The sequence below is a fragment of the Nothobranchius furzeri genome, chromosome 13, assembly GCF_043380555.1.
Source record: "Nothobranchius furzeri strain GRZ-AD chromosome 13, NfurGRZ-RIMD1, whole genome shotgun sequence".
In the NCBI taxonomy this organism is placed as follows: domain Eukaryota; kingdom Metazoa; phylum Chordata; class Actinopteri; order Cyprinodontiformes; family Nothobranchiidae; genus Nothobranchius; species Nothobranchius furzeri.
This window is the reverse complement of record NC_091753.1, coordinates 65,917,473-65,942,374: the sequence shown is the minus strand read 5'-3', so window position 1 is coordinate 65,942,374 and position 24,902 is coordinate 65,917,473. Positions and strand designations below refer to the sequence as shown.

General features: G+C 47.4%; 1 protein-coding gene across 1 annotated transcript in view; it reads right to left on the bottom strand.

Annotated features, from left to right (window-relative positions):
- bace1 (beta-secretase 1) overlaps nt 1-24,902 on the bottom strand; it is a 62,066-nt gene extending 37,164 nt beyond the window's left edge. Inside the window, exon 1 of the mRNA XM_054743458.2 lies at nt 24,074-24,902. Coding sequence (XP_054599433.1) covers nt 24,074-24,394 — 321 coding nt within the window. The 5' untranslated portion in view covers nt 24,395-24,902. The remainder of the gene's footprint in view (nt 1-24,073) is intronic.

Below are 24,902 nucleotides of genomic sequence, written 5' to 3'. Positions count from 1 at the left end.
CTGTTTCATCACACCACTCTAACCCCCAAATTCCACTACCTCCGCTCCGCTGCGCTCCGCTCCGACACGAACGCCGGAGCAAAATCGGTCCCATTCTAGTCAATCAGAGCAATTCCACTACTGCGGCCGTGCTCCGGCAGTGCGGCGCCGTGCGCCGCCCTCTGTTCCGGCATCCGGCAAAAATAGAATCGATCCTATTTTTGCCGGACGCCGGAGCACCTCCGCAGTAAATGGACAGAAATCACAACCACCCAACAGGAAAAGGAGCAAGCACAACTTCCGTTTTTCACAATACATCGATAAACAAAAGGCATTTTTTGTTTTATATGCACAGGTTTAACAACTTTTAACAACTATCAATGGCGGCTGAAGTTTAAATGCACAAAAGTAAGCCATAAATACAGTTTCCACTATCAAAGTAGTCACACTTTGTTGATCCAAACACTGCCGATCTCTCAACACAAATGATGGGCAGATTAAACAGTTCATGCCGATGCTTCTCCCACACAACGGGTGTTTGGATCTAACTTCCGCGTTTATTGCTCGGACTGTATCGCAAGATCTCGAAAATCCCGCGCATGCTTGTTTGCCCACCTCAGGTCTCCGCACCAGAGCGGAGCCGTTGTAGAGCGGGTACCAAGAAAAATTGAGTTCAGAAGCGAGCGGCTGCGGAAGGCGGGGGCGGACCGGAGCGGAGGTAGTGGAATTTGGGGGTAAGGCTGACATGGCACATAGCGGCCATTTTAGGCCTACCACTGAAGGAGTATTTTCCTGTCTGGTATGTTGAATACTGTATGTTTTCTTGTTTGTCGCGTGTGTTTGTGACACTGTGTGCAATTGTTTGTGAAACCGGAGATAGAGATATCCCCGTCGGAAGTTACTTCCGTCTGGTAGCCGCTTGATCCCCGACTACCATCCCGGTCAACTCGGTAGCATTAATCCGCGGTTCCAAGGGTTGAATATTATTAATATTATTATTAAGGACCTAAAACAGAGAATACTGTAAGAGGAGCGACTCCACTGTTCGCCTCCGATGGCTCTTGATCCTAACAGAACCAGTGGAGAACTTGGCTTAAGAATCTGGGGTTACAATACGTAACCAACGTTCTATTTTGTCTAGTCTTAGCCCTTGAGCTAGCTGCTATTGGAATAATGCGCAGCTGGATGGGTTTACGCCACACTGGTTAGCTCAACCAATGGACACACCCAACATGTCTCCTTTTAGCGAGGGTCGCTCAGCCTCAGCCCAGGGCTTAAAAGGCTGAGGCAGTCAGAGAGAAGAGTGGGGCCCCCACTAAAAAATATCATCCACAAGAGAATGAAATTCATTCAAGTAGGGCTGATGTGGTGCTATAATGCTTTCACTCAGTCTGCTGAGGTCCAAGCACTGAACGAGTGATGGATCCTGAAGACTTCTTCGTCTTCGTCTTCCTCCGCTTATCCGGGTCCGGGTCGCGGGGGCAGCATCCCAATTAGGGAGCTCCAGGCCGTCCTCTCCCCGGCCTTGTCCACCAGCTCCTCCGGCAGGACCCCAAGGCGTTCCCGGACCAGATTGGAGATGTAACCTCTCCAACGTGTCCTGGGTCGACCCGGGGGCCTTCTGCCGGCAGGACATGCCCGAAACACCTCCCCGGGGAGGCGTCCAGGAGGCATCCTGACCAGATGCCCAAACCACCTCAACTGGCTCCTTTCGATCCGGAGGAGCAGCGGTTCTACTCCGAGTCCCTCCCGAATGTCCGAGCTCCTCACCCTATCTCTAAGGCTGAGCCCGGCCACCCTACGGAGGAAACTCATTTCGGCCGCTTGTATCCGCGATCTCGTTCTTTCGGTCATTACCCAAAGCTCATGACCATAGGTGAGGATTGGGACGTAGATCGACCGGTAAATCGAGAGCCTGGCTTTCTGGCTCAGCTCCCTCTTCCCCACGACAGATCGGCTCAGCGTCCGCATCACTGCAGACGCCGAACCAATCCGCCTGTCGATCTCCCGATCCCTCCTACCCTCACTCGTGAACAAGACCCCGAGATACTTAAACTCCTCCACTTGAGGTAGGACCTCTCCCCCGACCCGGAGGTGGCAAGCCACCCTTTTCCGGTCGAGAACCATGGTCTCAGATTTGGAGGTGCTGATCCTCATCCCAGCCGCTTCACATTCGGCCGCGAACCTACCCAGCAAGAGCTGAAGGTCAGAGCTGGTTGAAGCTAGGAGGACCACATCATCCGCAAAAAGCAGAGACGAGATTCTCCTGCCACCAAACTCGACACACTCCACACCACGGCTGCGTCTAGAAATTCTGTCCATAAAAGTGATGAACAGAACCGGTGACAAAGGGCAGCCCTGGCGGAGTCCAACCCTCACTGGGAACAGGTCCGACTTACTACCGGCTATGCGGACCAAACTCACGCTCCTCTGGTAAAGGGACTGAATGGCCCTTAACAGAAAGCCACCCACCCCATACTCCTGGAGCGTCCCCCACAGGGTGCCCCTGGGGACACGGTCATAAGCCTTCTCCAAATCCACAAAGCACATGTGGATTGGTTGGGCAAACTCCCATGCCCCCTCCATCACCCTTGCAAGGGTATAGAGCTGGTCCACAGTTCCACGGCCAGGACGAAAACCACATTGCTCCTCCTCTATCTGAGATTCAACTATCGATCGGACCCTCCTCTCCAGTACCTTGGCGTAGACCTTTCCAGGGAGGCTGAGGAGTGTGATCCCCCTATAGTTGGAACACACCCTCAGGTCACCCTTCTTAAAGATGGGGACCACCACCCCGGTCTGCCACTCCCTAGGAACTGCCCCCGATGACCACGCAATGTTGTAGAGACGTGTCAACCATGACAGCCCTACAACATCCATAGCCTTGAGATACCCAGGACGAACCTCATCCGCCCCCGGGGCTCCGCCGCTGTGTAGTTGTTTGACTACCTCAGCAACTTCTGCCCCCGAGATCAGACAGTCCATCCCCAGGCCTCAACAATACGTAACCAACGTTCTATTTTGTCTAGTCTTAGCCCTTGAGCTAGCTGCTATTGGAATAATGCGCAGCTGGATGGGTTTACGCCACACTGGTTAGCTCAACCAATGGACACACCCAACATGTCTCCTTTTAGCGAGGGTCGCTCAGCCTCAGCCCAGGGCTTAAAAGGCTGAGGCAGTCAGAGAGAAGAGTGGGGCCCCCACTAAAAAATATCATCCACAAGAGAATGAAATTCATTCAAGTAGGGCTGATGTGGTGCTATAATGCTTTCACTCAGTCTGCTGAGGTCCAAGCACTGAACGAGTGATGGATCCTGAAGACACATCTCATAAATAATAACGAGTAAAGGAACAGGGTGAAGCCCATGAAGCAGCCTGACAAATGTCTTCCATCGACACACCACTGTGGAGCGCCATAGAAGAGGAAATCCCTCTGGCTGAGTGAGCCCTAAGTGCCTCAGGAGGATCCCGCCCTGATGTTGTGTAAGCGAGTGAAATGGCGTCACATAGCCAGTGTAAAAGATGCTGGATCGACAGCGCTTGCCCAAGGGAAGAGTCTCTGTAGGGCACAAACCGGCTTTGTGAGCGGCGAATCCCTGAAGTGCGTGACACATATCGTGCAAGCGCGCGCACCGGGCAGAGAAGGTGGGAAGCCGCCTCCTCATCAGAATTATGGGGAGGAGGAAAAAGTCCAGCCAATGAAACTGACCTGGATTTGAAGGAAGTATTAATGTTTTTGGGCACAAAGGCTGGGTTGGGGCATAAAACAGCAGACCCGCCATCTTCCCGGATCCTGAGGCATGCGGGAGCCACTGAGAGGGCGGTTAGGCCGCTCACTCTCTTGACTGATGCCAGCGCCAGCAGCAAGGCAGTTTTGATTAACAGGAACTTGAGTGAGACCTGGTCCAAGGGAAACCCTGATAAAGGTGAGACGTGTCATAATCCCCCCCACTCCTCCAACTCCACCACCACAGCTGGAAAAATTCCTAGGGGAAACACTGGAGTGGTTGAGCCAGGAGGTGCGGCAGCCACGTAGTAATTTGCTTACGTCACGCTTTTCAGCTTAGCCATCAGCCACAGCTGATTCTAAATAAATGTAGAGCATAGATTTTAACCTGAAGATGGAGATACAATTAAGGTTTTGGGCTGAAATATTAAATTTAAAGTAAGTTGCACTAAAGTGCCACACTAATGATTACACATGTGTACAGCACCATTAGACACTCATCTATACAGGTTATCAGCAAAAAAAAAGTTAATTTAGGCGTTACTTGCTCTTTAACCCTCTGGAGGCAGGCGTTGCAGATCAGCAACATTAAAACCCTACCTACCTGGTTACTCCACATACGTATTTCATGAGCATTTTTTAACTCAGAAGTGCCCCTGAAGGACTTAGTTGTTCGTCCTTTAATAAAAAGTTATTTTGAGCCTGAGAGGGTTAACATACAAACATTATTTAAATTTTAAAAAGGTCATAGGACATTTGACATCACCATATTGAGGCAGATTCCTGTCATCTGTTACCATGGCAACACAGGTGCATAAGGATCACCTCAAACAAGTCTCACTGAAATTAATGTAAAAAGCCTAATACTGAGCCAATAACATACTGTTGTTTTCTGATCTTTCTGAGCTCTCTACACTACAAACTGGCAGCATGGTGGAGACATGGATAATGACAGAACGCGGGATGCCCCCCTCTTCCATCAATACTCTCTGATTGGCTGAGAGGTTGGTTTGAATCATCTTGTGGTCAAACGGAAATACGCACCCACACATATGAAACATCAAATTGACCGGCGTGGTCTCAGGAGTCTTGTATTAACTTTTAATTGATTCTGCATTACCATGGGGACGTGTTTAGCAACAACATTTATTGCAATTTAAGCAACTACTGTATCAACATACTTTAACATAGAAACATTATTCAAAATTTAAGAGTGATGTGAAATTTGACATCACTATTTTAAAGCAGACTCCTGTCATCCGTTGCCATGGCAACACAAGGAACTAAGGATCACTCTAACCAAGTCTCATAGAAATTAATATAAAAAGCTGAATATTGAGCCAGTAACAAACAGCTGTATCTGATCTTTCTGAACTCCCTGTATATAAAACTAGATACTTAACTTACATTTTATTGACCAACAGAAGGCGGGAAACCGCCCAAACCCCTCCCAGCCCTCTGATTGGCTGAGAGAGTTCAATCATCTTCTGGCGAAATTGAAGTACACACCCACATATATGATACATCAAATCGACCAACTTGGTCTAATGAATCCATACATGCATCTATCCCTATTCATCCATCCAATTAACCATCTAACATCCATCCATCTAACAATCCATCCATCATTTTATCCATCCATTACACAATCTGAACATATGTTAATCTGTCAGTTTCAGATATCAGCAAATGTTTCTAAATTCACAGTTCAGCTCATTGGGAAAATTTAACTATGAAACTATTCTTACTTGAATGCCAGGCATTTAAACATTTCAACTGTCTAGTTTTTAAACAATGATTTCAGTTTTCCACTGTTTAGCATTTTTTTCTCTCCATTCTTCACCTACATTTTTACTTTATTACACTTTTTGGTGATTTTTGCTTCTATAAATCTAAATCTTTAAATACATTCAGCTCATTTTGACAGTTTAGTTTAGTTTCAGCTTCACTTCAGCTATTTATCAGCTTCAGCAATCAGTTTCTCCTTGAACCGTCACCCCTCCTTGAACCGTCACCTTATCGTGGTGGAGGAGTTTGAGTGCCCTAATGATCCTAGGAGCTATGTTGTCTGGGGCACTTAGTGCCCCTGGTAGGGTCTCCCATGACAAATTGGTCTTAGGTGAAGGGTGAGACAAAGAACGGTTCGAAGGATCTTTCATGGCGGTTAAAATGAAGAGTCGGAGTACCCGGCCCGGAGGGTTACCGGGGTCCCACCCTGGAGCCAGGCCTGGGGTTGGGGCCGGTGAGCTAGCGCCTGGTGGCCGGGCTTTCGCCCATGGGGCCCGGCCGGGCCCAGCCCGAACCGGATACATGGGCTCGTCCAACTGTGGACCCACCACCCGCAGGAGGAACATGAAGGGTCCGGTGCAATGCGAATCAGGTGGGAGACCAAGGCGGGAGCCTTGGCGGTCCAATCCCCGGACAAGAAAACTAGTTTTTGGGACATGGAACGTCACCTCGCTGGCGGGGAAGGAGCCGGAGCTTGTGGCAGAGGTTGAGCGGTACCGGCTAGATATAGTCGGACTCACCTCGACACATTGCATTGGCTCTGGAACCCGAGACCTGGAGAGGGGTTGGACACTCTACTTTGCTGGAGTTGCTCCGGGTGAGAGGCGGAGGGCTGGGGTTGGCTTTTTGTTAGCCCCGAGACTCTCTGCCTGTGTGTTGGGGTTTACCCCGGGGGACAAGAGGGTAGCTTCCTTGCGCCTTCGGGTCGGGGAACGGGTCCTGACTGTTGTTTGTGCTTATGGGCCAAATATCAGTTCAGAGTACCCACCCTTTTTGGAGTCCCTGGGACGAGTGCTAGATAGTGCTCCATCAGGGGACTCCATTGTCCTGCTGGGGGACTTCAATGCTCACGTGGGCAATGACAGCTTGACCTGGAGTGGTGTGATTGGGAGGAACGGCCCACCTGATCAGAACTCGAGCGGTGTTTTGTTATTGGACTTCTGTGCAAGCCGCAGTTTGGCCATAACGAACACCATGTTCGAACATAAGGATGCCCACCGGTACACTTGGTACCAGGGCAGCCTAGGTCACAGGTCGATGATAGATTTTGTAGTCGTATCATCTGACCTGCGGCCGTATGTTTTGGACACCCGAGTGAAGAGAGGGGCGGAGCTGTCAACTGATCACCACCTGGTGGTGAGTTGGATCAGATGGCAGGGGAACATGCCGCGTAGACCTGGCAGACCCAAACGCATAGTGAGGGTCTGCTGGGAACGCCTGGCAGAAGAACCTGTCAAGACGGTCTTCAACTCCCACCTCCGGCAGAGCTTTGACCACGTCCCGAGAGCAGTGGGGGACATTGAGTCCGAGTGGGCCTTGTTCCACTCTGCGATTGTCGAGGCGGCTGTTGCTAGCTGTGGTCGTAAGGTGGCCGGTGCCAGTCGTGGTGGCAACCCCCGTACCCGCTGGTGGACACCAGAGGTTCGGGGAGCCGTCAGGCTGAAGAAGGAGGCCTACAGGGCGTGGCTGGTCTGTGGGTCTCCGGAGGCAGCAGACAGGTACCGGATAGCCAAGCGGGGTGCAGCAGTGGCAGTTGCCGAGGCTAAATCTCGGGCGTGGGAGGAGTTTGGTGAGGCCATGGAGAAAGACTATCGATCGGCTCCAAAGAGGTTCTGGCAAACTGTCCGGCGCCTCAGGAGAGGAAGGCAGCAACTCGCTCACACTGTTTACAGTGGGGATGGGGAGCTGCTGACGTCAACTGAGGCTATAGTCGGACGGTGGAAGGAATACTTTGAGGAGCTCCTCAATCCCACCAATGCACATTCCGAGGAGGAACCAGAGCTGGGAGGCCTGGGGATGGACTCTCCGATCTCGGGGGCAGAAGTTGCTGAGGTAGTCAAACAACTACACAGCGGCGGAGCCCCAGGGGCGGATGAGGTTCGTCCTGGGTATCTCAAGGCTATGGATGTTGTAGGGCTGTCATGGTTGACACGTCTCTACAACATTGCGTGGTCATCGGGGGCAGTTCCTAGGGAGTGGCAGACCGGGGTGGTGGTCCCCATCTTTAAGAAGGGTGACCTGAGGGTGTGTTCCAACTATAGGGGGATCACACTCCTCAGCCTCCCTGGAAAGGTCTACTCCAAGGTACTGGAGAGGAGGGTCCGATCGATAGTTGAATCTCAGATAGAGGAGGAGCAATGTGGTTTTCGTCCTGGCCGTGGAACTGTGGACCAGCTCTATACCCTTGCAAGGGTGATGGAGGGGGCATGGGAGTTTGCCCAACCAATTCACATGTGCTTTGTGGATTTGGAGAAGGCTTATGACCGTGTCCCCAGGGGCACCCTGTGGGGGACGCTCCAGGAGTATGGGGTGGGTGGCTTTCTGTTAAGGGCCATTCAGTCCCTTTACCAGAGGAGCGTGAGTTTGGTCCGCATAGCCGGTAGTAAGTCGGACCTGTTCCCAGTGAGGGTTGGACTCCGCCAGGGCTGCCCTTTGTCACCGGTTCTGTTCATCACTTTTATGGACAGAATTTCTAGACGCAGCCGTGGTGTGGAGTGTGTCGAGTTTGGTGGCAGGAGAATCTCGTCTCTGCTTTTTGCGGATGATGTGGTCCTCCTAGCTTCATCCAGCTCTGACCTTCAGCTCTTGCTGGGTAGGTTCGCGGCCGAATGTGAAGCGGCTGGGATGAGGATCAGCACCTCCAAATCCGAGACCATGGTTCTCGACCGGAAAAGGGTGGCTTGCCGCCTCCGGGTCGGGGGAGAGGTCCTACCTCAAGTGGAGGAGTTTAAGTATCTCGGGGTCTTGTTCACGAGTGAGGGTAGGAGGGATCGGGAGATCGACAGGCGGATTGGTTCGGCGTCTGCAGTGATGCGGACGCTGAGCCGATCTGTCGTGGGGAAGAGGGAGCTGAGCCAGAAAGCCAGGCTCTCGATTTACCGGTCGATCTACGTCCCAATCCTCACCTATGGTCATGAGCTTTGGGTAATGACCGAAAGAACGAGATCGCGGATACAAGCGGCCGAAATGAGTTTCCTCCGTAGGGTGGCCGGGCTCAGCCTTAGAGATAGGGTGAGGAGCTCGGACATTCGGGAGGGACTCGGAGTAGAACCGCTGCTCCTCCGGATCGAAAGGAGCCAGTTGAGGTGGTTTGGGCATCTGGTCAGGATGCCTCCTGGACGCCTCCCCGGGGAGGTGTTTCGGGCATGTCCTGCCGGCAGAAGGCCCCCGGGTCGACCCAGGACACGTTGGAGAGGTTACATCTCCAATCTGGTCCGGGAACGCCTTGGGGTCCTGCCGGAGGAGCTGGTGGACAAGGCCGGGGAGAGGACGGCCTGGAGCTCCCTAGTTGGGATGCTGCCCCCGCGACCCGGACCCGGATAAGCGGAGGAAGACGACGACGACGACGCAATCAGTTTCTAAATTTAGCATATGCTGCTAATTTCACATTTTAGCTAAATTTAAAAATTAAACTGTTAAACTAGTCCTACTCAAATAACTGGTGTTTAGACATTTTACCTGTCCAGTTTTTTAAACAATGTTCAGATTTCAGTTTTCTGCTGATCAGGATATTTTTCTCCATTCTTCACAAATTTTGTGCTTTATTCACTTTTTGGTGCTTTTTGCGTCTACATCTTTCAAAACATTCAGCTCATTTTGACAGTTTTCATTTGTTTCAGCTTCAGCTTACAGCTTCAGCGATCCAGCATTCAAACAGCATTTCTGCAAGAAATGCAGTTCATTTAGTTTAGTGATGAATCGCTCCTGTAGACACTAATGAAGGCTGAGAAGACATTTCACAGGTGTTAAAAAGACACATCACAGCATGGAGATAAGTTTCACTTTTACTAACAGACACAAGGGGGTGCTAAAAGCAAGACAAAACTGCCTAGTATTCCTTTAAATGGTTGAGTGGATGTGAGGGTTTGAGCCACAGATCTTTCTCTTGTCCAAGTGTGAAAAACACCCTCAAACTCCCTCAAAGGCAGTTCAAAATGTGGGCGTTGTGACTGATGACCAGCTGATCTTTGATGACCACGTTGCCCTGTTGCTTGTTTATGCTGATTTGCGCTGTATAACACACGAAAGATCAGAGCATACCTAACACAACATGCCACCCAGCTCCTAGTGCAATCTACCGTCATCTCCCACCTCGACTACTGCAATGCCCTTCTAACTGGTCTTCCAGCCTGTACTTTGAGACCTCTTCAAATGGTCCAGAACACAGCAGCGCATCTGGTCTTCAATCAGCCTAAAAGAGCACACGTCACCCCTCTGTTCACTAAGCTCCATTGGCTCCTGCTAGCTGCACGCATCAAATTCAAATCACTAACTGTCACGCTGAGCAGAAGGAGGTACGACCCAAAACGCAGAAGCCCAGAGCAGTTGAAAAAGGTATAATCATTTTATTAAGGCGGCAACAAAAATAACTTAGAGATGCAGGAGTCAAATCCAGAAAACTGAAAATCAGGAAGCCAAAAAAAAAAGAAAAAAAAAAAAAGCTCAATAATGAGCACAAAGACTAGAACCTGACGAGGGAACAAAACAACGCTGATTCACAACGATGGACCGACAAACACTGAGGGACAAGACAGGACTTTTAAACACAGAGCGAGGTGATCAGAGGAACAGGTGACAGGTGTGAGTGATCTGGAGGGAAGGCAGGTGCATTCAGTAAACTAAATGGGGAAAGTGCTAAGCAGGAGAACCTGGAAGAGAACAGGAGGAGGCTGGGGACAGAGGGACACAGAACATGACACTAACAGTATCATACAAAGTCCTGTATGCTTCAGTCTACCTGAATCCTCTTGCAAAGGCTCACGTCACAGCTTGGCCGCTCCGGTCATCAAAGGATCGTCGGCTAGCAGCGCCTACACCACGCTCAGGACAATGCAGACTCTTTTCATGTGTCGTTCCACAGATGTGGAATGACCTTCCAAGCACTGTCAGAACAGGGGCTTCCTTGTCGATTTTCAAAATCGACAAAACTCCTGAAGACCCAGCTCTTCAGAGAGCATCTTCTACAGTATACAAGCACCCTCCCAGCACCCGTCCCCCACTCTACTGTCCACTCATTGTTCACTTCCCTCTACAATTGATTACTGCAACCTAGGACTAACTGATCAGTGGTCGTTGTTAGCCTCAAGGGCAACCTGCTGGCTTCAGTATCACTTGTAAGTCGCTTTGGACCAAAGTGTCTGCTAAATACATAAACTTTCACTTAACAATTTAAATCTTTTCAACTACAATTGAATTTTTTTCTCCCCAGTCCTACTGCCACATTTTCCTTTTGTCATCTTCCTCTTCCAAGCTTACGCCTTTCATCCTCACAGCCACTTTTTCATTCATTTCTTTTGCTGTTCTCAATCTTCTTTTTCTTCTTTCTTATTGGTTATCAGCTCACCTCCCCCTCCTCTCTCCTGCTGCAGATGCATCCAGCTGGCAGGCCTCCCTCTGCAGAATTAATGGTTCCATTATCTGTAGCTTTCACACACATGCCATCTGTTCTTTGGGCTGCTCACACACAGGCTGTGTTTTAATAGTTTACATACACCAACAGTCTCCCTCTCATAAACTGTTAATATATGTTCCTTGTAATTGTAATGTAGTAGACAGTTCTAACATGTGAACACTGACTTTAAATAATTTTTTCTTTGCTGGAAAAGAGGTGGAAACACACATTTGATATGTACAATCATATCAGGTTATTCAACATTAAACTCAACACCATAGGCGTTTCTAGCCCGTTTTGGGGGGTGCTAAAGCACCCCTAAATTTAACCCCAGCACCCTTAAAGTTGGACTTTTTTTTTTATTATCTAGTTATTTTTACTGTTTGTGGTGATTTTTAACACATCAGTAAAACATAAAAACCATACAATAGGTCAAAATATTACATTTTAAAAACAAGAATACAGCAAATCTCCTCTGCCTAAAAAATGGTTTGATCCTGCTCACCTTGGCTCTGAGCCTTCCTTATTGGCTGCGACGCTGCCGTTAGGGTGACCAAGGTTCCTGCTTTCTGTGGGACAGTCCTGAATTTACATTATTTTTCACAGGTCCTGGTAATTGAGACACTGTCAGGCATCTTTAACCCTCTTGAGGCAGGCTTGCAGATTAGCTACGTTAAAACCTATCTACCTGGTTACTCCACAGACTAGGGCTGCACAATATATCGAAAAATTATCGTCATCGCGATAACAGGACGTGCGATAGGCCCATCGCAAAACACGGCAAAAACAGTGATAAATGTTTGGTTCAAACATTTCCATCCGTGTCGTACATCATCTTTTTGTAAACCAGCTGTTTTTTACACGGAACTATTATTTGACCAATCAAATGTAATCCTTCTGACATGCGGCCAATCAGATGGTTCCGTTCACGTAATACGCCCGCCCCCTACATAGACCCTTTTGGAAAGCAACACCCGAACAGAGTTAGCGGCGCCGTTCCCTTGTTCGTCATGCTGGCTCAGAACAACGAACGCACTTTGGGCTGAGGTTTCTGGAATCAGCGCTGCTTTCAAACGTGAACGTGACTCCGCTCGGTGTCGTTAATCATTTTTACCGGGCTGACTCCGACACGTGCCGGTGAACCAACCCACCGTTAGCCCCAGGCTCCGGTTAGCTTCCAGTTAAAAGGCTACAGCACTCTCCTCCCAGTCCCACCCTGCTAAAGAGGGCCTGGAAAAGTTTCCCCACACATCAAAGTGATTTTTCATTTATGAGCTTTTATAACCTTGTTAATCAGGATAGTTGATTTGCTGCTGCACATAAACTGTCAGTCAGAAGCTCTGCTAGCCGGTTATCTTAAGAGGAGCTAGTTCAATTTGTTAGCTTGTTATCAGAATCATAGTTGCAGTTTCATCATCTGAGCTGCTTTTTAAGATCTAGGTAAACTTGTTCAATTTGGGGTTAAAAACAAACGTTTTCACGTATTTTCCATGTAGTTTTTTTTTCTTGCCAGTTCCTCTTCTGAAAGGTAGACAATTGTTTTTCTCTTTCCCTCAGAAAATCTTAATGTTCTCCTAGTTTGGCCCAGCACAGTTCACTTCCCAATTACAGCAACAGCCTTATATCATAACCACATAAGTGGAGAAAATGCTCAGTAGCAATGAGAGAATTTGCTGTTGCATTTAAGTGATGTCAACTATTATTTAACATTTAAACTATTTATTCTAAAAACCCTGGTAAAGGATGTTTTTCTGTATTTGGAGCATCAGAAAAAGTTTTATGGTGGAGGTGACGTTTTAAAGTCACTGAGAAACTGCATGCATGCAGTTTGTTGTTTTGCTGCTAATACAGTAGCAGGTGCAGCTGCTAATACAGTAGCGGGTGCAGCTGCTAATACAGTAGCAGGTGCAGCTGCTAATACAGTAGCAGGTACAGCGCTAATACAGTAGCGGGTGCAGCTGCTAATACAGTAGCGGGTGCAGTTGCTAATACAGTAGCGGGTGCAGCTGCTAATTCAGTAGCGGGTGCAGCTGCTAATACAGTAGCAGGTGCAGCTGCTAATACAGTAGCAGGTGCAGCTGCTAATACAGTAGCAGGTGCAGCTGCTAATACAGTAGCGGGTGCAGCTGCTAATACAGTAGCAGGTGCAGCTGCTAATACAGTAGCAGGTACAGCGCTAATACAGTAGCGGGTGCAGCTGCTAATACAGTAGCGGGTGCAGTTGCTAATACAGTAGCGGGTGCAGCTGCTAATTCAGTAGCGGGTGCAGCTGCTAATACAGTAGCGGGTGCAGCTGCTAATACAGTAGCGGGTGCAGCCGCTAATACAGTAGCGGGTGCAGCTGCTAATACAGTAGCAGATGCAGCTGCTAATACAGTAGCGGGTGCAGCTGCTAATACAGCAGCAGTTGCAGCTGCTAATACAGTAGCAGGTGCAGCTGCTAATACAGTAGCGGGTGCAGCTGCTAATACAGCAGCAGTTGCAGCTGCTAATACAGTAGCGGGTGCAGCTGCTAATACTGTAGCAGGTGCAGCTGCTAATACAGTAGCGGGTGCAGCTGCTAATACAGCAGCAGGTGCAGCTGCTAATACAGTAGCGGGTGCAGCTGCTAATACAGCAGCAGGTGCAGCTGCTAATACAGTAGCGGGTGCAGCTGCTAATACAGCAGCAGTTGCAGCTGCTAATACAATAGCGGGTGCAGCTGCTAATACAGCAGCAGGTACAGCTGCTAATACAGTAGCGGGTGCAGCTGCTAATACAGTAGCAGTTGCAGCTGCTAATACAGTAGCGGGTGCAGCTGCTAATACAGTAGCGGGTGCAGCTGCTAATACAGTAGCAGATGCAGCTGCTAATACAGCAGCAGGTGAAGCTGCTAATACAGTAGCGGGTGCAGCTGCTAATACAGTAGCGGGTGCAGCTGCTAATACAGTAGCAGGTGCAGCTGCTAATACAGTAGCAGGTGCAGCTGCTAATACAGTAGCGGATGCAGCTGCTAATACAGTAGCGGGTGCAGCTGCTAATACAGTAGCGGGTGCAGCTGCTAACACAGTAGCGGGTGCAGCTGCTAATACAGTAGCAGGTGCAGCTGCTAATACAGTAGCAGGTGCAGCTGCTAATACAGTAGCGGATGCAGCTGCTAATACAGTAGCGGGTGCAGCTGCTAATACAGTAGCGGGTGCAGCTGCTAATACAGTAGCAGATGCAGCTGCTAATACAGCAGCAGGTGAAGCTGCTAATACAGTAGCGGGTGCAGCTGCTAATACAGTAGCGGGTGCAGCTGCTAATACAGTGGCGGGTGCAGCTGCTAATACAGTGGCGGGTGCAGCTGCTAATACAGTAGCGGGTGCAGCTGCTAATACAGTAGCGGGTGCAGCTGCTAATACAGTGGCGGGTGCAGCTGCTAATACAGTAGCAGGTGCAGCTGCATATTTTTACAATAAAAATGTTATGTTGTAATGGAATTCATGCATTAGTTTTTGTTTGCTTTGAACCCAGAGCAGACGTCACACGCCAGACGACATCAACACTGCATACTTTAGTATTTGTTCATTTATCGCGACTAATATCGATATCGCAATATTAAGCACTGTTATCGAATATCGCTGTTGTGAGCTGGGAGGTGAGCACTCCACACACACCATGACATCACCTGTCTTGTGAGGTTCTCTGATTTCAGGAGAGAGAGCAGCAGCTGTGATCAATCAGCTGATCAGCGGTTGGCCTTCATAAGGAGGACGGAGGACACTGCTAAGCTGCCGGATGATTACGCCTTACTGGTAGAGTTCCAGCCACAGTGATACCTCGATCTTTGAACTTGACTTAGTACTTTAGAAACGTGTTTTTTTTCGCTAGCGACCTTTGGCTCAGATTTTTGTTCTCGTTTTGTCTCAGGCTCTGTCATCTCGTCATACATCACATCCTCGCTGTGAGTTTTTGGATTTACAACCCGACCATACGACTTCTGGACTTCACTCCCGGTTCCCGTCCTCCTCACGGCACTAACTGCTCCCTGCGCTACTGCTCTCTCTCTCCCCCCTCCGGTTGTAAAACCTCGCCGCTCTTCTTCATCCCGGAACATTCATTCTCTCTCCCAGCTCACCCCTCCCTGGAGATCCTCCACCACGCTACGTCTGTAAGACCTCCTACCAATCTCATCCTCTACCGTACTACAGTATCAATCAAGGACTCACCTCTGTTTCCCTCCCCTCAGACGCTGCTCCCGTTAACCCACTCACTGGATTTCCAGTTCACCCTGAGTTCTAGTTACCCAATAAATCTTTATTTTTTCACGCCCTGTTCCAGTGTATTGATTCTGCATGTCTTGGGTTAAATCATTACCTCAGAACATGACAATCGCAGGTTTTCCTAATATCGTGCAGCCCTACCACGTACGTATTTCATGAGCATTTTTTAACTCAGATGTACCCCTGAAGGACTTAGTTGTTCGTCCTTTTATCAAAACTTATTTTGAGCCTGAGATGGTTAACAGTCTCCCATTTGGTCTTTGAATCTTGTATAAACTGATCGTGAGACAAATGTGAGTCAATCAAGCTAGGAGGCGGGGCTTAGGGTTAGGATTAGACTGAAGGGTTGAAGCTGCTCAGGTAATCAGTAATTACTGCCTGTCAGGACATTTATCCTTCTCATCATCCTTTATTAAAGCCTAATACAAGCCTACTAAACTGCAGAGACAATATATCTGTCCGGATCGCTCCAAAATGTGAAGTTTACCGTCAATATCTGTCTAATTGTTTGTTGTTACTCCGTTCGTGCCACTCTTTCCCCGTGAAGCGGCTCCTTTTTGCGCACATCTCGTTACTCGTGCGGCCTTCCTGTCTCTCTCAGCTACATAATGATACTTTTTATCAATTGAATATGTGAGACTTCCACCAACAGCAACAGGATCTCGTGTTTTTGTGGGTTTTTATGTTCACACGCACATTCCCGCTCACGGATTACTAAACTGCTGTTTTGACAAGTTATCAATTGTCTAAAAATAAGTCATTTTTTAGTTTAGTATAACTCCGCTTTTACGTTGCCTATTAACACAATTTAAAAACTGGGGTGTAGTTTATAATCTCCTTTTTAAAACTGAATTGAAACCGAAACTCAGGGAGGCGGAGTCTTGCTGCTACAGTGTCCCAAATCAGACCTGATCAAAAGACGCGGATACGCGTCCATGGACCCCAGAGGGTTAATAAAACACGATTCAAATCACACTATTTTCTTAGGCCTTTTAATAACACACATATGATTTTGTCCATGTGGAAAGTTTATGTGGTTAAATCCACCAACTACCGGTAAACACATTCTGAACTTCAATACAGCGCATCAGCGCAGCTGCGACCCAAAAAGTATCAGAACCGCTCACGGCGCATGCGCAATCATGCATCAACACTGCTCGCCCGCTAATTCCCTAATAGCACACGCTGTTCATTTTTATTTCTACACGTTTTTTTACTCACAAAGATTGTCAAGAAAGCGTGTTTGTCGTGTTCATGTCAAATTAAACCGATCACAAAACACAGATTTACTTTCTTTATTTCGTTTTCCTCATCCAACCCCCATAAATCCCTGTGTGTCCTCCTGCAGCACTCCCGGTGTACGCCCGGCTTTAGTAGGAGGGAGACCCGCGATTATCGCTTTGTCGCGCATGTCTCATTGAAAATGAAAGGAGGAGAGGCGAAGTTGCCTCCCGTGTGTCGAGCCCATTAGAAGAGCACGAGCCGTCAGCGCACTCAATGAGGAAGTGCACGTGCGCTCTAAACCAGGTCTGAACCAGGACTAGACCAGTAAAGTGAAGCATGCTTTTGGCTGTTTATAATTTTCACAATGTCTGGTTTGCACTGATGTGTTCCGAGTCCCGAGCCTGCACAGATGTTTTACCGCACCTGCGCCCTACAACCCGGTGCGCCGTTTGTATGTGTTAAATACCATAATTGAAGCTGCGCCCTATAACATGGTGCGCCCTACGGTCGTGAAAATACGGTAATGTCTGAATGCTGGTGACAAGCCTTACAGATTTACTCTCAGGTGGAGCATCAAAGCGTCTGCTTTTAATGTCACGCCTGATACTTAAAACGTTATTGTTATCGTTTTTGAATGCTTTGTAATTCCGACCAGACACGGAGACAGAGGTGAAAGAGAAAGGAACTCACAGTTTTCCCGGAGCGAAAGTCATGGGCATTGCCAAACGGATCTGTAACGTGAGGAAATATGGGTTTTCTGTCACAATGGTGGTGTTGGACTCAGCTGGGTCAAAGCTGGGTCGCTGAGAACTTTCACCCACAGATCAAGTCCTGAACGCCAGCGAGTCTGGGAGGAAACCATAACATCAGCCACCTGCAGTCTACCAGACGATGTGTTTCCATGAGTTGTACCCAGACCAAGTCAAAACATAAAGTTTAAACTTCTTTTTCTTGATTTTAATGTTAAAGTAACCATTATCATTTTGCTCATTATAAATGTGTTTAATCAAATGAATGACTATTATGCTTTGGGGTAATTATAATGGCTTAATGAATCCATAATTAGATAGTGTTGGGGATGTTTGTTGCTGACCTTCACACACAAACATTCACACACACCCACACACATCTTCCCACAGTAAACTCCAGACACATTTGATGACGCACACGTTTGCTTTGAGAAGAGAAAGGTTTTTGGTAAGTTTCAGTCTTATAGTTGCAGTTCGTGCTTGACAACGAAAGAGAGAGAACCTGAAAGGGGGGACAGAGCCTGTTGGCTCGTTTCTCCCCCCCCCCCCCCCCCCTTTTCTCACGCCGTTCCTGCCAAGCCAGGCAGAATAGCTGAATCGCGACTTCTAACGCAGACTCATTACCGAGTCTTTTGATTTCTGAGTGAATTAACTTAAGAAAGCGCATCGACAAAACGCTTTACCATCCACGTGTACCGAGGGCAACTCTGGACCGGTTCGCGGCGCATCTTTGTCTTCTTTGCCAGCCAAGGTGCCCTGGATGAAACATCATCCTAAGGTGACGTCCCGGGTCCAACAGAGGGTCCGATTTTCGGTGAGGCAAAACACGACAGATAGCGTTTTGATGCATCTTTTCCAACTAAACCTAAGTTTATTCAAACCATCACTTTTCACTCAGACACCTGTTTCTTCCTGAAGCAAATTCAGACTCACACACGCATCCATCTCACCTCATCTCACCAAACTTTGCACCCACACGCATCCATAATCACATCATATCACTCTCACAACTCACGACATTCTCAATCTTCATAAATTCACCGACAGAAGGTCTATTTGAGCAAGAACAGCATATCAACTGTTAAAGATTGTCCCACAAAGTTGCGAATGTTGATTGTTATTTCCTGTTTGTCAATTTCAAAATCATTAGTTTAATTTGAAGAATTAAAACTTTTAATTGTCAAACTGGTTTCCTCATTGAACTGAAACACAGACACTCAGATATTATCGGCAGTTTATCGATGAAAACAACCTTTGAGTCTTCTTAACAATAAAACTGAGTAAAGACAGTTTCTCCTTACAATATGACCAGCCAGCCAGTTTTACAATATAACTGAGCCAGTCAATATTTTCTTTACAGGATCCCAGACCTCATCCACAATCACCCAACAGTGAGGAAAATTATAATCCACGCCGGCACCAACGACACCCGCATGCAGCAGTCTGAACTCCTGAATTGGACGTTTTAGCCGAATTTTATCTTTGAACACCTGGCTTTCATCTGTCACTGTGCAGCACAACATTGCTTTTATTGAAAATTTTAACATTTTTTGGGGGCAGGAAGCATCTGTTTGGGCCTGACGGACTCCATCTAAATAGAAAGGGTACCCACACACTTAAAATGAGCCTGGCCTGCCCACGACCACCTTTACCCACCACACCACCCCCAGCTGCCCCCACGCCCCAACCTCCTCCCCCCACATCATGATGTCCCACTGGTCCAGGATCCTATGAACCCAGTTATGATTTTAACAGTAACCCACATACTGGACTTGGACCCTTGCACACCTCTCACATTCCTGTCATCAGCAGAGAGCGATCACATGAACATAAAACTAACCGGTCTAATCTTAATAATCTTAAACAGTTCTCAAGAATCTCACCCCCAGTAAATCATACAGTCACTCCATCTTTAGCTACTATCAATATGGCTCTTTTAAATGTTCGCTCTCTGCTGAACAAAACTTTTATTATAAATGACCTAATTTTAGATAATCACCTTAAATGTGTATTTTTGACAGAAACATGGCTGAGTTCGGATGTTCCTGCTGTTCTCGCAGAGGCCTCTCCACCAAACTTTAATTTTACTTATTCAATAAGAAATGGAAAAAAGGGAGGCGGAACTGCTTTTATAAGCTCTTCTACACTTTCCGCACAACCCGTTTTATTTGACAAACTTCACCACTTTCGAATATAGTGCAGCCATTTTTAGCGATCTTCAGATTTTATGTGTTACTGTTTATAGGCCTCCGAGGCACAGTGCACTTTTTATACAGGAATTTTCCGAGTTTTTATCAATTCTGCACAACTCTTTTGATAGTATTATTTTAGCTAGGGCCCGACCGATATGCTTTTTTTGGGACCAATACCGACATAAAACTTTTAACAAAGGCTGATAGCTGATATAATGGCCGATAAATCTCCCTCACAAAAAAAGAAATAAATACAAATGTTCTTAAGATTAAACCCTTCATTATCTGCCTTTTTGATGCTAACTTATTTCTATATTACACACCAAAGAACTGTCTAAACAACTCTCTAGGGTTTCCAAGTAATGCAAATAAGATTTATTTAGCAATCTCAAAAACAACAGAACACACAAACTACTACTGAAGATGAGCAGATGCTGCAGATGACATCACCGGATGGATCTTTAGTGAAGTAGGCCCACACCTTACTACGACCCTCTTTTTCCATCTGTAATCAGCATAAAAGAACAGTTATATATCTGTTGATGCCAAGACAAAGTAAAATACATTAAATGTGGCATTTTTGTTTAAAAATTATCATGTAAATAAATGATATCAGACATTGTGGCTCAAAACCAATGGCTCTGTTTTTGTTTGGTTCCCCAGATGTTAAGGTTTTCTCATTTAGTATTCATCTTTTTTTTCCCTTCCACTGAATTTTCTACTCCGTTTGTTGTCAGGTTGTTTTTCTAGTTATTCTTCTTTCCCTTTTAGAATTCTTTCTTCTTTAAAAATATTTTCATTTATAGTTCCTCCTATGTTCCCCTGCTGTCCTCTGCTCCCACTCACAGCTCCTCCTCATAACTATTCCTCTGTCATCTCTCACTCCTCAGTGCATACGGTTCAGTTTCAGTCACACTCTGCTGGTTTCAGCGTCCTAGCTACCTGTTTTTATTTCTGTCACCTGATTTTTGGCATTAAAATACTTTTGAGTTTTACACTTTTGTGTTTGATCCTTTCCAAAGCCGACAGTATTGGGAAAATAAAAATAAGATACGTTAAATGACTAGTATGTGGCAATATATAAGCCTTATGTAAAATATAAGGATGAAAAAATACAATAGATTTATTCTATTGTAGAGAGGAATGTTTATTTTCTCGTATTACCGCCCCTACTCCTCTCCCAGCAAGGGAGAGAAGGGGGGACTCCCTGCACAGCGTTTCATTGCTTTGTTGCCAACCCCCCCTCGCCCGTCCTCAGCTGCGACAACAGTCGTGTGCCGCCGAAGCTCAGCGAAACGGGGACCGCCTTCATTCGTCGCCCTTGTTATCCTATTCTATAGGCCACATGGGCCGCCGAAGCGCTACAGCCCGCGCCGTGCAGCCATCGTTTCGGCGTCTGCACTATTTTTTTCGTGAGCCGCGGGTGAACCGCGTGAGTTTGAAAAGACTGCTGAAGAGCGGAGGAAATTGTCTGAGAATATTCCAGAATGTCTACCAGAAAAAGGCCAGCAGAAAAAGGGGAAGCAGCGTGAGCTCTGCATAGAGCGTAATGCTGCGGCAGTTTTATTTTATTTTTTCAGGTTAGCTTTTTAATACGAGGCCACGAGGCACACAATAAACTTAGGAAGCCTGTTGAGGGGAAACATACTTATGTCATTGCTTATTTTACCATTCAACTTACCACTGACACAACAAATATGCTTAAAACTGAAGACTTACCTCCTACTTCCTCAACACCGTCGTCTCTGCTTGACTGAATTGATTCTGCTGCTCCGCTACATGTGTGCTGTGTGCTGTGACGGTGGCTCCACCCCCCGAGGAGTGGAGCCACACAACAAAAGTTCATAAAGCTTGTGCCATCTGCTGGATAATCACAGTGCATTTAGTGCCAACCACAGCCTTAAGACATGTGTTGAACGTGCTCAAGCCTATACTTATGAGCGCACCATGTGAGCACCTGTGTATGTACCCGCGCTTGTATATGTAAGGTTTCTCTATAGGAGCATCCAATAGAGAGTGAGGGGCCACAGATCTGCCCCCAAAGATGTGTAGGAGATGGAAGGATCTCCAAGTCTCAGAGATCCAGGAGCTGCCCCAGAGCACAGGGACCCCAGGGAGACTGCAACCAGAGAAGCCCCTGCCCCCTCTCGAGAGGTGCAGAGGATTGGGGGGCCACAACCAGCAGCTGGCAGAGTCCCGGGAGGTAACAGCAGCAAGCCCACAGGCCCGCCCACAGCCTCCCACCCCCAAGCCAGAACCCAGTGACCCGGGACCCAGGGGCGACCAGCCCTGCCGGGAACCCAACAGAGCCCAGGGGCTCAGATCCCACCAGGCAGCCACCGGGAACAATCAGACAGACGCCAAAAATCTTAAATCCCCTGACACGGGAGTCACGAACACTCAGGCAGACCAAGGCACCACACTCCACACCAAATGTGGCAGGGCCAACCCCCCCATACAGATGCGGCCCACGGAGCATTTTTATGTGGCCCGCGAGATAAATATCAAAAATATATTAAAACTGGCCCGCTGGTCGATTTTACCGCAAAGACTTCAACTCCCACGATGCTTTGCGGCGTCAGCGCGGAGCCAACGCGCCCCCTCCTTTGTGTTTTTTCCAGCGCCTGCTGCCGGTGTCTGCAGCTCCGCTGTCTCGGACAAACTACACTCCTCTCACTCAGCGCCGAGTTCACTCAGCTATTTTCTGACGTTGAAGCCCAGAAACTGAGACTCTAGCCGCTCAGTAACGTGTTCACGACTGAAAGAGAAAGTTTTCCAACTAACGTCCAGACAGAGCTGATATAACTCCAGCGACACGCTGAAACCAGCATTACTCTCTGGCTGCTGTCGTGTTTCCTCCCCGACACACAACAACGTGGTCAAGCTGCTCAGACATGTTCATCAGCACAAACCTATGTGAGCACCTGTTGTCATCTAATGTTGTCATTATCATGATGAAGATTAACAAAACAACAGGAGTCTCCTCCTCAGCTCAGATCAACCCCATGATGCAGGTATCTGGCTGGAACAGGTGAGCATCACAGTAAACCAGTGGAGCAAACTGAGCTTTAAATATGTTGGTTTTCTGCTCTTTTTCTGCTCCAAAACATGAAAGTTAACAGGTGAGATGTTGCATTTTCATTTAAGATAAAATGATATTTTTATTTTGTTGTTGGCCCGTGAGAAAAGATTTAACCTACAGTAAACAGGAAGTGGAAAGGCTGCAGATAGATGAATAGAATAGAAAATCCCTTTATTGTTCCTCAGTGGGGAAAGCTAGACGTCACAGCAGCGATGACACGTATTACAGGAGAAAAAAAGGAGAATAAAAAATAAGAAAAATGAATAAACAAGACAACATAAATCCTGAATAGATTTATAAAATGCTGATTCTACCACAAGTAATGAATACCACTGATGCCTTTTATTTAAAACTGACTTGCTCGTGTGTACTTTGGTTATTCCACATTCAGTGTTAATGCAGAAATATGTTTGTTTCCAAATTTAAAGGTTCAAAATTGCATTTATGTTGATAAAGAAAATGTGCACATTTGCCGTCACTTTTTCAAAAAATATTAAGTTTGGCCCTCGACTCCGTCCCAGAGTTTCATTTCGGCCCCGTGTGAGTTTGACTTTCACACCCCTGTGGCAGGGGGAGGGTAGGTGAAGATGTGTAGCAGAGACGTGTTCTGACTAAAGACTATTTTTGATTTGTTTGCGTGCATGTGTGTTTATGCGTGCACGTGTGGGGGGTCTTGTTCTGTGTTAAAACGAAGCAGTACAAGTGATAATGCTGCAGGATTTCATAATGTTATCCTCAGCAGCAGCACTGCAGGTGCTCTCCATGTCCAACATGTGCGTAAGACAGGTCCTTAGCCAACTTAAAGTTGTGCACATTTTTCTGCTAAGTTTTCAATCATAAATCCCAAAGTTTGCGTGGAAAGTTGCTTACGCAGTTTTCCAATCCCGTTTTGTGCGTAAGCAAGCTTGATAAATGTGGCCCCAGAACTGCAACTATGAATCTGCAAGTGGGATTACATGACCAGAGGGGGCATAGGGGCTGGGGAGCCTTTCCTTAACCCAGTAAAGTGTCATTTTAGCAAATCTGACTCAACAAAATTATTTTAAAATATGAAAAAGTTGCAAAGTATCTCTTTAATAACTGCAAATTTACCAATAACAAACCTTTTGTTATCAACTTATTCAGACTTAGTTTTTTCCAAAAGTCACATTCAGAAATAAAAAATTACCTCAACATAAAAACTAACCCTTTATTGTTTTCAAACTTTAAGAACAAAATTATAATTTAGTCTCCCTTGCTGGTTTATGTATGTAATGTTACCTCTTATTATGAAACACTTAAAATATATATAATAAAAAAGGTTTTTGGTCTTGAAAGAAAGAAAGAAAGAAAGAAAGAAAGAAAGAAAGAAAGAAAGAAAGAAAGAAAGAAAGAAAGAAGACATCTTTTATAGGCTAGCGCCTCAGAATAAAATCAGGTGGCGCTTCACTGCTTCTCTGGGTTAATACACGTAAACAGGTGAATGGTACGATCCTACCTTCTGTGGTGGAGAGCCCACGGACATCTCCACGTAGTAACCCTGGCCGGACTTCCCACGGAGGTTATCGATCATGTCCACAAAGCTTACGCCGCCCTCCGCGGCTCCTCTCCGCCGACGCGCACGGTACCTGCGTTCCTGGCTGGAGGCGGCAGCCGCAGCTGCGGCGGTGGCAGTTGGCTGTGACCGCTCGTCGCAAGCGCCTTGCCGCAGTGTCACGTGGATGGCTCGAGACAGGCCCGTGACGTTAGGTGCGGCGTGTCCACTCCCGAGCAGCCATAAGCTCGCCCATATGAAGACCCGTAACGTCGCCTTCTTCATGCTGAAACCGTGTTTTCTATGTGGAGACTTTCAGGCGCTTCTCTCGGTCCGCAGCAGCTCGGGAGGAGGAGGAGAAGCAGGTGGCGAAGACGCTAAAATCACCATAATGGACGTTGGCCCACACGTCGTCAGAAGGATGGGATCGCCGATTTCTCCTTTTTGTTGACACGGCAGGGATTAAAATAAAATGAGAAAGTCTAAAAAGCCCAGAGTAGACACCAAACCGCCTTCCTCGGTGTCAGCTGTGTCAACTCGCTGCGACGGTAAAATCTGGTCATTTCCTTCACCAGTAACCCGCAGGCCCGTCCGGTTCTCCGGACATCTTTGTTTCAAAGCACCGAAACCATCGTGGGACGGGAGAGCGGCGGAGAGCCACCGTAATCCGCATCCTTCTTATCTCCTGTCCTGACCAGTTGGTCGTGTTCTCTGCCTTCCAGTCACTCCCTCACCTCCTCCGTCTTCCTCCGCCTCCATCTGCTCCGCCGCATCCCTCAGATCTAGAGGGCGC